The 15,663-nt window shown below is 36.8% G+C and overlaps 1 protein-coding gene across 1 annotated transcript in view; it reads right to left on the reverse strand.

The window, feature by feature from the left end:
* Positions 1 to 8,557: 8,557 nt before the first annotated feature.
* Positions 8,558 to 15,663, reverse strand: part of LOC113236926 (bifunctional heparan sulfate N-deacetylase/N-sulfotransferase) — a 113,089-nt gene continuing 105,983 nt past the window's right edge. The window contains 2 exon segments of the mRNA XM_026473151.1: positions 8,558 to 10,141; positions 10,589 to 10,771. Coding sequence (XP_026328936.1) covers positions 9,919 to 10,141; positions 10,589 to 10,771 — 406 coding nt within the window. The 3' untranslated portion in view covers positions 8,558 to 9,918.

The raw sequence follows: 15,663 nt of genomic DNA on the forward strand, positions 1-15,663 counted from the left end.
ATCATAATATAATCTACAGTAACAAAAAAGATTTCAGTTTTTCGAAGCGATCGCAAACTTTTTTTGATGTGTGTATATGTATGAAAGTAACATGTGTTACTCAGGTGTGAAGGTATTGACTTACAGTGTCATCTCGTTTGCCATGACCCACTTTCGCCCCTTTAATTATGTATTTTACATATTTGTATGGACTGTAAACTGAGCAGTACTTTAGTATAAGAAATAGGTAAGACCTCTTGTTAAAGCCAAAAAATACAATATTACTGTATCAGTATTATAGCTATATTTAAGGAGGGGTTTCCTAGTTTAGGTATAGTAATTAATTGATTGAAGCCGCAATTCGGTGGCACGTGTGATGATCTCCTTCGTCTAACTAGAATCAAGAATTTTAGGCATGCGCCGAGCAGCGTACATTAGTCGCTTTTGATAAATAACATCGCTATAATTGTGTTCTGATTAATAATGTTATTTATCTCGACTTGAACTTTCTAATATTGGCCATTGCATTCATAATAGCAATTTTTTTTAAACTGAATCGATTCGATTTGTAGTACTTACGTTAAGACGACTGTATAATAAATCCTTCTAATTTTAACATCCGTTCGTGGTCGATATTCCCTGCAAGTGTACTAAGCGCTGTTTGTCACATTTTATTATTTAGTATACCCAAGAAATTGGTCTTAATATATGGGCACTTTTACTATACACCCTACTATACTAACCTGTATCACATATATGTATATATAGTTAGTAGTATATATAGCAGGATTGGAAGTGATAGATTATCATTGATAATTTATTATTTTGACAAATATGCTTTGATAATTGTCTTGATATACACAAAATTAATTTCAACTACAAAATACTACGGCTATATTTGTATTAGAGACGTATTCAAAATGTTAGTGTCAATAATGTTAAATGTCAATCTCGAAAGAAAGTCACAAACCAAACGAATCGTTTTTCCAAATCTTTTTCTTCCTGTCATTTTTACTCAAAAATTAAAAAGACAAAATTATACTAACTATAAATCAGTATGGATAATAATTATCGGATATGTATTAGATAATTATCAAAGTAAATAAATACTTATCTTAAAAATTTCGAATCCTGGTATATAGTATAGGTATGATGTAAGAAGATATAAAAATATGTATTTGTATTATGTAAGTATATACACATATTAGATAATTATGAAAGAAAATAAATATGTATCTTGAAACTTTAATATATAACCTGGTATGATATAAGAAGATATATGTGTACGTATTATGTAAGTATATATTCGGAGGCGTCGAATCGCATCTGTACGGTATATTGTGATTTCGCGTCGTATGATACATACGTAAGTGACATCTTTTGTGTGTATTCAAAAGGAGGTGAAGAAGCCACTGATTTATGCGCAGCTATTACTCTTACTTATACTGACGTAAACACATGCCGCTCACCCCCATCCACCGAAATAACATTCGTATTTTATCCTCCTTTGCATACTAGATGAAGATAACAATTCACATTATTGGGAAAATTAACTGTATGATAATTACCAAAGCAACTACATATTGTGTATCTAGATGCTTGACATATTTTGTCACGGACCTACACGATTGAGATAAAATTGTCCATGTGAATAAATCCAAACACCAAAGAAATAATCACATAAATACTCCAATTCGATTGTACGTGTTGTGTATTGGAAATACCATTTACAAAACATATAAATACATGTAAAGTATATCCACCCACCTCAAGAGCGAAGTCTTGGCAACACAAATAGTAATAAGCTTCAGAAGTCGCTCAAACTCTACCCGAGGGTTTTGGAGTCTGCAAATATTATACGACAAAGCGACAGAAACTTAGATATTGTTTGTTGGACGGCCGGCCACCGAAGATTGTGTTGCGAGAGAATAGGTATATAATTATTCCATAAAACGCTGCTGTTTCGCCTTTTTGGTTTACGGACTTAATTTTGTACTTTGAAATTTTAACGTAGGCGCCTTGAAGTTCAAAGGGATGTCAAAGTATCTAAAGTTTGAATTATTAAGAGTAGGTAAGTCTAAACCACAGAACACATAAACTAAATGGCACCTTTCTTTATGCTTTCGTTTATATGGGACTAGTTGGTGCCACGGCTCTTTGACATCGAGGTAAATGTAAATCTTCCATGAGTCCTAAATGATTTCTTTTAAGTTATGATTATAATGACCCGCTCTATCAACCTCTTGGTTATGCGGGTTGAGCACTATAACCTGTGCAACCCTGTGCTGTGCTGTTCTGACCCCAAACTAGCTCGTGGACAGGTTTGTACAGCTTAGCGGTGGCAACCGTTAGTTGTGCGACGCACAACGGGAAGTGAGCGTGCCAGCAGCTCCGGTACCTATATGGAAAATAGTGAGGGTACTGTACGTCCACCCGGGTCCACCGGGGGCGTTAGCCTATTGAGAACCGGATGAAGTTCGTATCAACGGTCTGTGAAACCATTCATAGTCATTATGTGGCCAGCAAGTAGAAGTAGACCTCCCTGAGAAGAGTTCGTCCAGTAAAGTACTTAGGTAGGTACTTCTGCCGCCAAGATTTTCGGTTTTAAAAGGTAAGGGTGCTACTGAAATTACATGCATATGGGACTTTTCGACATAGGTGTGTCTCAGAGTGACGGGCGCAGTGACAGTGCCACTTTGCCATTTAAAGCTCTGCGCGGCACTGTAACTGTTATGGACAAGCGTGTAGCTTGCCACCAGGCGCACGATGTTTTCGTCCCGCCACTTGGTAACTACCATAAAAAAAGCAAGTCAATATGTGTTATTTATTAGGATTAAACACGTGCGATTAATACATATTGATTTCGATTTCAAACTTGTACCAACTGTGCGCAGTGATATATGTAGACATAGGAAATAATCTCATTCAGTATATAAATAGTAACTATTCATAGGCTACTGACTGATCATGACTGGGTCTATCTACTCTTAAATCTCTGTTTAAAATATCTCACCAGGCTTAACAAGAAAGAGTCAGTCAGGTACTTAATACCTTATTCGAAGTAAAAGACATTATACTTATTTCAAGTATTTACTACTTTATAAACATAAAAGAGAAGCGCGAATATTCACTCCTTCCTCGTTATCTTCAACTGAGTTGGTGCAAGGCCTCATCGAGCGATTCTTAAATAAATGAGCCTTAAAAAGTAAGACGATTTACGAATATCTCCGCGAGATTTTGTGCTCTTCATTCAAAGTAGCTGTGTCTATATAAAATCTTTCAAATTGGATGTGGTGTTTGTAGGTGTGTCATAAGTTTTATATAAAGTAGTAAGACAACATAGAATGCAAAAAAAGAATATCCTACGTAAGTAGGCAACTAGTACCTAGGTATCACTCAAAGTTTACCGGTGAAACATCAAATCTAACAAAGGATTAATTGACGCATGTTTAAATGCAATGTCTATTATGCCAGCACTGAGAGGCGATTAAAAGTGAATTATCTATTAAGCAACAACGAACTCACGAGTTTTAGGATCAAGTAATCGGGTGACAAGCTGTAGGAGCACTGCCTCCACCATCGTCGGCCGTATAAGGTAGGTACGCGACCTGCGAGATTAGATGTCGGATGATTTCACATATCGGCAGTATCGGCAACTGCAATAAAGCGGTGCCGCCACCTCGTAAAACGACGGTGCCTATCTGCACTTCGAGTATCTAACTTCGCTCACTGCCAATCCCTACGTAATTGGGAAATGCAAATGCGTTCCCGTGCAACGCCTAGACGTTTTTACTGCTCTAGAAAAGAGTTAATATCGTTCCACGTAATTGCTGAGCTTGGAACGATTTAATTTCATTCTTATTTTATTAACTTACCTATTCCTTACCTTTTTTGCCGCCAAGCAGTATTGTGACCATTATTGCGTTTCGGTTTTAAAGGGTAAGGGGTGCTGAAGAAATTACAGGCACACTTATGTCCCAGGGTAGCGGGCGCAGTGGCAGTGCCACTCAGATCTTTGCGATTTAAAGATCTGAGCGGCACTGCAACTGTTATGAACAGGCGCTAGGCGTGTCGCTTACCACCAGACGCACCACTTGTCCGTCCCGTCACTTGCTTAACATAAACAAAAAAAACTAAATCCATTTATAAATTTTGGTAAGTTTATGGACACCTTTATACAGTTAAAAATTTCTAGACAATTTCAATCCAGGCAATTTGCTTCAGATCTAGCTTTAAACACAAGCTCAACGTTTAAAGTTCCAATAACTTAGCCTATTTACTAGAACTAGATCTTGTTTGCGATTGTGTTCAGTGAGACCGGAGAATTACGTGTGTCCAAGTAGTCAATATTGGTACTTCATTTTGGTTTTTGTGGCAAAATCTTTGCAATCAGTGGTCTACCGATTGCAAAGAATTAGGATCCTAGTTCCGTTAGTTACTAGTTGTGTTATAAACAAATATTTTAATTAATTCCAAAGTTGTCGTAGTGTCCACACATAATAATGCATACATTTGAGGCTGTCAATTTAAACCTAACTACCTACTTGGTTCCGTAGACAGCAAGGCAGAGCAGAAGCGCCCCTCCCATCCCCTAATCGCAGATAAATGAATTACGTCGGCCCGCCATCCATCACTGTCGGTAATTTTAAGATAAAAGCCATAATGCGCGTAGGTTGCTCTCTTCGACAACATGTTGTTGCCAATGGATCTATACTAAAGATTTTAATTGAGTTTTGTGACATAAAGCCATACTGCTGTGCCCTAAGGAACTTCAAAAGCGTCTAAGTATACGTGATTGTCGCTGATTACGTTACATGTTTTTATATAAGTAACACTTCTTGATATCGTATCGATGGCGTTCTTATTAAGTGGTGACCACAGATAGTCGTACAGTTTGAAGTGTCTTGGAATGGTATATTTAAATTAAGTTGTTCACATAATATACTAAGTACCTACAACACGATTGATTGTCGTTCACGACTATTTTGATGTTACGACGGGTTACCTATAATAAGTCCGAAATGACGTTTTCCAGAAACAACGTTTGCTCGAATTTTCATAACCTCTAAAGTAACTTTGAGAGGAAAATGTTTTTTCTTTAAAAACCTAACTTAACCTAACCGAACCTAAAAGTGTCTTTGCGATAAACAACCAACATATCCTGAGAGAACAACGTTTCTGTTATAATTCGGTTTACGGGTTAATGAAAATTCGATCAAACGTTATTTCGGAAAAAATAAATTCGAGTTTGTGATAGGTTACCGTTACGACGACAGACTGTCAAGACAATAGGAAGAGCTAGAACGTCAGTCGTCCGACAATAAATAAAACGCCACGATAAAAATGCGACGACAGGTAATCGCAGCTACTCCTGTCGTCACGTTTTATTTCTTGTTGTCTCATATATGCACACGACAAGGCGGTTGTCGAGAAACGATAAATTGTCGTCACGGTCCTGTGGGAACAGCTAGGCATGACAGTCGGTCAACGATAAGTCCACGACAAAGTCACGACAGATAGTTGTGATATGGGAACAGTCTAAATAAATAAAACGTTACGACATAATAGGAACGCGCCCTTATACGTGCCATCGCTGTGAAAGGATTTGCCAATCGACATAAGGTGCTCGCCGACTGTTGCTCAGAGTGCGCCAGATATACAGGTGTGAGGAGGCTCCTTTAGTGCACCCCCTATGTAGCACGTTTTTTAATTTTATTTATGATACCAAGTGGCATGGCGAACAAGTCTTGCGCCTCTGAGTTTCCCGGAATGTACGGTCAACAGCACATCAGACTACACATTTTTGTTCAAGTTTGAACAAGATACGTCAATGTGTAGCTGATGTGCTGGCGAGTGTAAGTGCGAAATTTTAATTTGAAATTTACCATGTGCTTTTCGGTGAAGGAAAACATCGAACCAGTCATGCGCCTGATGGTAGGCGACACGCCAGTTGCAGTGCCACTTAGAGCTTTAAATCGAAAACATTTGAGGGGCACCGCCACTGCACCCGTCATTCCGAGATATAGATATAGACATAATTAGGCAAGTCCCATGTGCCTGTAATTTTTATGTGACTAAATACTATTTATAATTTTGGTGTCAATTACGACGAGTTGAACTATCTTAGACTGAGGCATCCTAACAATCCTGATTGCAACTTTAGAGTTCCGACATAATTGATCGAGTTATCAACGCTTACGACTATAATACACCACACGTTATTAAATGTAGTAGTTTGATTGGTTTCAATCTCATTACAACGATTTATCATACTATATACTCACATAATACATACATACACAATAAAATTATTTTCATCATCATCATCATCAACCTATTTATAGGTCCCAGTGGTGGTCACGGGTCTCCTTTCAGGCGTAAAATACTTTACTTATTGAACACGTTTAAATTGTAGAAAACTATAGTTAGTTACTTCTTTCCGACTGCGCCCTTATCGACATCGCCGGTTCAATTATATTCATTGAATGCCAATTTCCCTGCGAAAATGGACTCTCCTTAAGTTTTTAATTTCAACAGGCACATAAATCAATTTCGTGACAAAAGCGTTCTACTGTTGATGACACAGTTGAATTTTAATAAGATAAAAGAATACGAAAAAACGTGCACCCGTGCCGATATTAAATTGAACGGAAACTTGAAAAGCTCACGTGCGCTACTTGCCTCTCCACCTTTCAACGTATTTTGTTTGCAGATGCACCTATTGAAATGGTAAGTTATAGCTGCATGGAAAATATTTTCAGAGGCGGGTCGTATCGAACAATGCTGTGTGGAAGGCATTACATTTTCCAAGATGTTGCAAGCTCGGATTGTATTTCTTCTGAATTGCTCTTCGTTACGTATTAGTGCCCCGAGCTAAAGTGGATATAGTGTAGTGCTTCGTGCTCTAATTGTCTAACAACCCTAGTGCTCCAAGAGAATTAACCAAGTCTTAAGTTTGTTTTATGTCGCTCTCAGTTATTAAGGTGCCTAGAGACGGAACACCGGCCAAATCTTGTTATAGTTAAATCCACGAATTCATGAATACGGAGGCTACACTTTAGAGGTATCACATTAGTTTCGGGTATCTACGTTCATGAACTTCGCAAAAGATATTCATCAAGTTCCCAGCGCATAGCGAGTGGCGTCAGTTTCTTGAACCTAAGAAGGTTGCTCACATTTAACTTTCATTTCAAAGGCAAAGTTTTGTGATAGCTTATGCTTAATTATACTTAACAGTAAATACTAAATACGATAAATCTCAGAAGAACTATTTTTATAAAGTACTAATTGGTGCCCGCGACTTCGTCTGCGTAGAATAAGTACTACGAGTAGTCAATGTATGAACGTCTAATGTTTGCAATGCAAAATACACTCTTCGGGGTCTATACAACCTTAAATGGATTTGGTTGATTCCGCATAACAGTGCAAGGGTTGAATCAATTACTTTGGAAAAAATATAGAAAAATTGAGGATATGCAGTGATACTATATGGTGTGAAAAACACGAAATAAACTTACCTCGAAATTTTACAAGAAATCCGCTGTATTCAATAGGTATTTTACATATGATTTTTTTTATATCAACTGAACTAAATAGAACACGCATACTATACGGTATACATTTTTCAAATGGCTTTAATTTCGTTTGTACAAAAATAAATTCTGAAATACAGCCAGTAGTGTACTTGCCGGTCGACCCAAGCAAAATGAGCCGTATTAGTACGGGAAATATTTGAATTCGAGCCGAGTTAGTATCGACTTTTGTGCATTGTGTTAAGAGTGTCTTATCAATTTAAGCATTGGTTTAAAACGTACTTAAGTTTAATAATAAATAATAACGCGCACACTCAGTCCCGCACTAGTGACGCCCTGTATCGTGGGTGCCATGGAACACACACACACAGACAACCATAAATTACACTCAAACTCACAAGAGAAATAAATGTAGGCACACAAATATTTCTCCATGCCCGGGAATCGAACCCAGGCTCTCTGTGTGGCAGCCTAGTATGGTAACCGTTCGGCCACAGAGGCAGTTAAGCAAGTGGATATAATTTTCATAGTTTTATTGGTTCTCCATACAAATTTTCATCTCCTACCTATTTAACCCACTGTAAAATTTATTTTTGTGGCAAATAGTAGCCTATGTCCTTCTAGATTTCATCTATCTCCATCTATACTAAAATTCAACAGAAAACAGAAGAGAAAACGAAACATAGTGTTACTTTCGCATTTATAATATCAGTTTGGATAAAAATAATTACACAGTAATTAGTTTCAAATCATTTAATAAAATAATTAATGTATCAATTTCTTATAAAGAACACATTTTTCAAGAGCAGTCATTTGCTGTATCGTTTAAAATTCGAAATTAAAACCTAATATTCAATGACGAGTATCGGAATGGAGAACTTAATTATTGCCAATAAGAACACAACCGTACAATATGTTCGCCAAATAACAATGACGAATAAACACCACAATAACATCTCAGAACAATAAGAGCTCGCTTCTAAAACTGTAAGGCCATTTGCTACGTAACACATTCACGAGCATCCGAAATTTACAATAAACATTCGAATTCAGAAAGCATTTAAAACAATTATTATACAAAATAATAATATAGTAAATATTTACTATGAAACATTATATTGTAATTAAATCTATATTCAAATATTAATTTAGTAATATATTTTCTGTACTTTTCAATCTATGTTTCATCAGAAAAAACTGACGTGGCCATAAGTACCGACACCTAATACAACAAAGAGATAACCCTATCTGTATTGATTTATTGATTTCATTTACAAATATGCCCTTCACTTACAAAGTTACCTTTCACATAAATCGACGCATATCAAAATATATACCAAATATTTTTATACACCACCACTGTCGTTCTTTACTGATATTTTTTATTTTTTGAAAAATAGCGATAATATTTAATGTAAACATGTATTAAAAAGTTCTTAACGGCTAGAGAACGGTAACTTTGCTAATGCAAAAAAAAAATACAATGAAATGTATGTTCAATGGTTATACTTAAAACAAAGGACTAGCATTACAATCTACTGTCAAAATATGCACTTGGCTGGTTTCAGAGTGACGAGCACGGCACGCGGTTAACACGCGCGTGAAACCAGTCTCGTATATATTAAATAACACTTTGAAATTGTGTGACACAGTTCTCCTATGGCACAAAAAGACGTAGAAAGGGTCAAAATAACACTTTTTGAATATGAAAATACAACACTTGAATTGCATCAGGTACTTTACATTGTAATGTAATAAACAAACCTAAAATAAATGGATACAATTGTGGTATGAGCAGAACAATTTCAAATTAAAGGCGTGTGTTGTTTGTGGTAAAATAATATCTAATAATATATTGCCATTCTTTCGTTTAGATCGAAAGTTTATTTTCATTTTAATGAAACCAAACTATAGATGGGGCAATTATGAACACATTAACAATGCAATGTATAATCTAACAAATAGCACCTGGACTAGGCGGGTTAACATCCCGCCGACCGTTACTGCGTAGTCGTAAATTAACTAAGGAATAACACGATTCAGGCAAGCGTGATCAATGCAACCGCTCCGCTGGGACCACAGAACCATTTACTACACATAATAATAAAAAAACTAAATCAAATTCAGTCCTCAATACCTCGACAGAACATTTAAGTAACAATATCACTCTTTGAAAGTTTTATATTACAAGAATCGATAGACATAGATATATTTCAACAAAGATACTTTCACATTGAAACACTTGATAAAACAACGTTGCGTATCGCGCGACCTACGTCCAGAGTTTACAACTTTTGGACAATTTATCACGGTCCCTTAGACCTCGTCAAGGTATCGTGATTACACAGACTTTGATAAATCCTTGGGGTAGTTTCTTTCGTTCCAACCTCAGAGGTTGTGAGATATGCTATCCGTTCGAGGAGAGTTCGTCTTTTAACCATTGCGGTACGGCGCGGCCAAGCTTTACCAGCAGTTTGGACAGCGCCGTGTTGTGTGGCGTATAATACCTTTTTAAAAATTTGGCGGACTGCTCTTCCATAGGCGGGTAGACCCGGCCTTTAGATTTACCTAGACACTTTGTCCGTTCATTGCTCACTGCCTGGCAGAAGAAACCTTTTTTGGGATCGTACCTGGGAAAGATAATGTTTTCAGATATTTCTTTCAACTGAGTACGAACCCTTGGTATAATAGAGCCACATCACCTGAACGTCATAAAAATAATACGAACTACATGAACCAATAACTTGTTACATTGTATAACTCTCCCATTTAGGCAGAGCGGGGTTTCTAACACAAGTAAGTCGCCCCCACACTGTGATACTGTAATTATTTTATCTAGTAAATAAATGCTTAATTTATTTTGGCATAAAAAGTTATCGCCTAATTTTGTTCGTAAAGATTCGTAGTAAGTAAAGATTCTTACTTGAAAAGTTATCATTTTGCAGATGTGGCTTTATTACACTAAGGGTGCGAGTATGAGAATTTCTTTAAACATTGCATTAATATAAATGACGAAAGTATGAGAAATTAAATTTAAACAATGTACCTTAGAAATATCTAGAAAAGTAGTCACTTACTTGAGTAGTTTGTTATAGTCAATATGAGGAGTGAGCTTGAGGAACTTCTGCAGCGAGTTCATTACGGTGGCGGGCTCCGATCGTAGTAAAGATCCATCCATTACATACAGCTGGTGGGCGCTGTACTCTGCCAGCCATCGCTCCAGGTAGTGACTGTATTTGCCCGGGTTCAAGCATCGGTTCCTGTACAAAGATATCTTCTTTTTAAAAATAGTGTTAGTTGTAAGACGTTTTGTACTTACAATAAACTTCTACCGCTCTGATCAACATAAATTTTCCATCCGACTTATTGTAGTGTTACAGTTAGTACGTGTGTTGCAGTATTTTGGTTGATTTTTATTTTCATCATTAACCGACTTCAAAAAGGAGGAGATTCTCAATTCGACTGTATGTTTATTTTTTGTATGTATGTTACGCGGTAACTCTTTTGTGAACCGATTTTGATGATTCTTTTTTTGTTGGGAAGAGGGTACCCCAGTAGTTGTCCCATCTAAATTTGAAAAAAATATTCCACCTTTAAGTGTGACAAATTAGGGGATGAATGACTTTTCAGGTTGGTTTTTTTATATTATATCAAGTGACGGGACGAACAAGTCGTGCGCCTGGTGGTAAGCGACACGCCTGACCGTAGCAGTTGCAGAGCTACTCAGAGCTTTAAATTGTAAAGATCTAAGAGGCACTGCCACTGCGCCCATCACCTTGAGACAAAGATGACAAGCCTCATGTGTTTGTAATTTCACCAGCACCTTTAGAGCAACGCCACACGTCGTTCACCTGAGTGGCAATGCTAAGCTGTACTACATATAAATTAGGCCTAGATGCTACATGGTGCGTTGAAACGGACAAGGGACCAGAAGACGAAGCGGGGAGGGGTGTTGCGGTGCGTACGTAAGCGGCGTTATGTTGCAACACCTCGTTATCAGGTGTCTATCGGTAGAAAATGTGTTAATTGTTCGTACCTATTTCTGCCTCCAAGCAGTAATGTGAACATTACTCCGTTCCTTTTTCGTAGGGTAAGGGTGCTGGCGGAATTACAGGCACATGAGACTTATCAACTGATGTCTCAGGGTTTCGGGTTCAGTGGCAGTGACCCTCAGATCTTTGTGATTAAAGCTCTGAGTGGCACTGCAATTGTTAGGGACAGGTGTGTCGCTTGCCACCAGGCACACGACTTATTCGTCCCATCATTTAGTATTATAAAACATTGCACATTGCGCCTGGGTGGCAGACTATGGCCTAAACTTAAAGTAGGAAATGATGACCTAAATTTGAAGCTATTATTATTCGAGTTATTTTACAACAACGACATTCTTTAGTTGCACCCTCCTTTCCAACTTTTAATATACTATCCTAAGAATGCCTGGAAGAAATTGCTACTTATCAATAAGACCGCCTGTTGTGATGTCTGCATTGTCGTTGTAATTTTTCAATGTGCAATAAAGAATGTTTCATTAATTAATTAATTTATTCAATAAATAAATAATAGATACTGTACTGCCTTTTCGCTAATCTCTACATAAAAGCTTTACAATACCTTTGTTTCCCAATAACAATAAAGTTTGAAAGTTTCCGAATTCCGTAATCCGCATGTCAAAGGAAAGCTCGCTCAACAGAATAAACGCCCATTAATTCTCACATACATACTTTCTCAACTCCTCTACTACTCTTTGTAAATTCCATACCCTAGCTGCTAATCTACACTTCAAAACCCCCCATTAGCAATGAGGTTCAGCGCTTTATTAAGATGTCGATCGATTGGATAAACTCTGTAGCTTGGATGAACTGAGTGCGTCATGTACTTAGGTTTTAAATTCGTCACAGATTACACTTCATCTCATGAATGAAAGAATTCTTTATTGCACATAAAATACAGTTAAAGTACAATATAGTTACTTAAGTATATAGATAGTAAGTTAATGTGAAACAGGCGGTCTTACTGCTATGTAGAAATTTCTTCCAGGCAACCTTAGGATAGAAATTTGGAACATCTTAAATGAATAAGCAAATCTGCATGATGATAATAATAGATTTAGCATAAACTATTTTTAACAATTTTGATTATTATGCATGTAAGGAAACGTAAATCAGTACAGACCCTTAAAAAGCAATATCAATGCCTTACTTTCTCAAAGTTGTACCTTATAAAGAATGATCATTCTGGTGATGGCAAAACTTTCTATTTATTTTAAATTTCTTATCAATTTTGATGCATTACTTTAAGAATAAGTAAAAGCCAGTGTGTGAATATGAAGGAAATGTGATGTGAAATCAGCCTGTAAAATTTGTATATACAATCCATTTTTGACATTTCAGTAACTTTGTGTTTTAAGACACGAGTTTGAGAAAGACGACGATATGCTGGTAGAGATGGAAAAAAACTACTTATTAATTTTAAACGTTTAAACGTACATTTTCAATAATGCGTGCTCATTAAAGCGCTTTTCATTTAAACGCTTTTTAATTTGAAGCGTAGAAAATCGTTTAGAAAAACGAATGAAAAAAGCTTGCAACATTGTATTGACAGCGAAAAGCAAGAGTAGGCCCACAAACTTACTAGGGATTCTAACGGAAGTAGGCCACTAAAGGTTTTAAGATCAGACATTTACTTTTACATAATATAACATTATTTCCAGATTGACGAATTAATTTGTTTACATGGCGGGAGTTGACACTTAGTCAATATGTCAATGTTTCCTACTTTTCTACTGCTTACGTTGTAAAACGAAATTGTTTAGTATTGAACTCAGCAACGCTTACAACTTTAAATTAAAGCGGGCTTGTGTGCTTATATTAAAAAGCATAGTTTGTAAAGCGCTTTTCGTTTAAATGCCCACCTCTGAAACATGTATTGACTAACTATTCATTATCCATGTCAGCATTATAAAATCTAAGTAGTATAAAACGTTTTCCCCGAATTAACGGTTTCATTTAAAACATAATACTATCAGACCATTTTATAACTGGAAATATTGTCTAATGAGAAGGTAATGACGTAGCATAAATCTGGACAAAACTATACCACGAAATACCTGTACACCTCGACTAAATGCCTCGTATAACGTTACACATTTTCAGTTATTCTCATAATTTTTACTTATTTTAAATATCAATTTATATTTTAATGCTTTTAAAATGTTATTTTTCACAGGTTCACTGTATTGTAGAGATTGCGTAGAGGTCTTTGCAAGTCTTTCATAAAGTTATGTTTGGATTACTTATCACTTTCGACGAACCATTTTCAAAGTTATTAAGTGTTTTGAATAAATTATTAATGGTTAATATGTATATATTTGTTTTTATAACAAGCAAGTGACGGAACGGCACGGGGACGGCAAGTCGTGCGCCTGGTAAGGGACACGCCTATCCATAACAGTTGCAGTGCCATCCAGAACTTTAAATCGCAAAGATCTTATGGGCACTGCCACTGCGCCCGTCTCCCTGTGACATAATATGTTGACAACTCCCATGTGGCTGTAATTTTACTAGCACCCTTACTCTTCTGAACTGGAACGCAGTAATGCTCACATTACTGCTTGGCGGCAGACATAGGTAAGGTGGCAGTATTTCCCTGGACGAACTTTTTACAAGGAGCTCTACTGGTACTGATACTAAAATAATAACCACACTTATAAACACAATACCGCGTCGTGGCTAATTATAACTGGATAAAGGACGACTCAAATCATATATAGATGAATGGCTTTAAAGATGGACGTAGTTCTGATGAAAGTTGGCGACGTCCACGCGTTTAATATAACTATCGTAAATGTAGTATTAATTAATATAATAATAACACACACACTCAACATAGACCCGCACTAGGGAAACCCTGTGTCGCGGGTGCCATGGACACACACATAGACAACCACAAATTACATCCAAACTCACGAGAGAAATAAATGTAAGCCATACAAATATTTCTCCCGGCCCGGGAATCGAACCTGGGACCTCCGCGTGGCAGTCCGGCATGGTAACCGTTCGGCCACGGAGGCAGTTAAAACAGTTAAAAAGTTAAAGTTCTTTAAAACACCTTACGCATTCGCAAATGTAGTATTAATTAATATCTATAAAACACCTTAAGCATAATGTGCCCGACTACGTGAATTATCAAGTCTCAAACTATGCAATTTGAGTACCAAAACAACGGAATTCAATCCGGGGCACTATTAATTTAGAAAAGTTATTTTCCCCGAATTGTCATCAGGTATAGGGCAAAACGTTGAGCCACCGAGGTAGTGAATACAGATTATATTTATAGTTAATGGGAACGCGTAAAAAGCTTTCACAGAGCACGTATCGCGTTTGATAATTCACAACGAGCTGTCAAGCGCACGACTTGCCTACAGTTTTTTTTATATTTCTGAATGTTTTTGTTTGTGCTCCTTTGCGCAAGTATAACACGCATAACTGTATTTATTTTTGTACGCATCAATAGTAACATTTAAATACGAGCGAATTGTATATTTTATTCATAGGCTTACAAGTTACTTTGTGATCCTGAACTACGGTAAGTTGATTTTATAACTCCGTGGCCGAACGGTTACCATGCTGAACTGCCACTCAGAGGTCCCGGGTTCGATGCTCGGGCCGGGAGGAATATTTGTATGACCTACATTTATTTATCTCTCGTGACTTTGGGTGTAATTTGTGGTTGTCTATGTGTGTGTCCATGGCACCGTGATACAGGGTTTCCCTTGTGCGGGGCTATGAGCGTGTACGCGTTATTATTATTATGATATTATTATCATTTTTGTCATCAATACTCGTGTTGTTAGTAGAAGAATTTGTTCCTCCCAACGGTCCAAACTGAACAGTAGGACTTTAATCATCTACATAATGGTACGAAAATAAAAACAATATGTCATCTGCTACAAAAATACATCACTGAGTTCCGATTTTATTATACTTCGATCTTTTACTTGACTCTTCGTTCTTTCTCGAATGACTGATATCGGCGAATAATTATAAGTAATAAATATAGGCTATATAAATAGTACAACAATATGTCTCCTTTTATCACAACAAAATACAAAAAAAATGTTTTTTTTAGTTAGTTCTCATAGCCCTAGCGTAAT

This window comes from Hyposmocoma kahamanoa, unplaced genomic scaffold (genome assembly GCF_003589595.1).
Source record: "Hyposmocoma kahamanoa isolate Upper Pololo Valley unplaced genomic scaffold, ASM358959v1 92, whole genome shotgun sequence".
Classification (NCBI taxonomy): Eukaryota; Metazoa; Arthropoda; class Insecta; order Lepidoptera; family Cosmopterigidae; genus Hyposmocoma; species Hyposmocoma kahamanoa.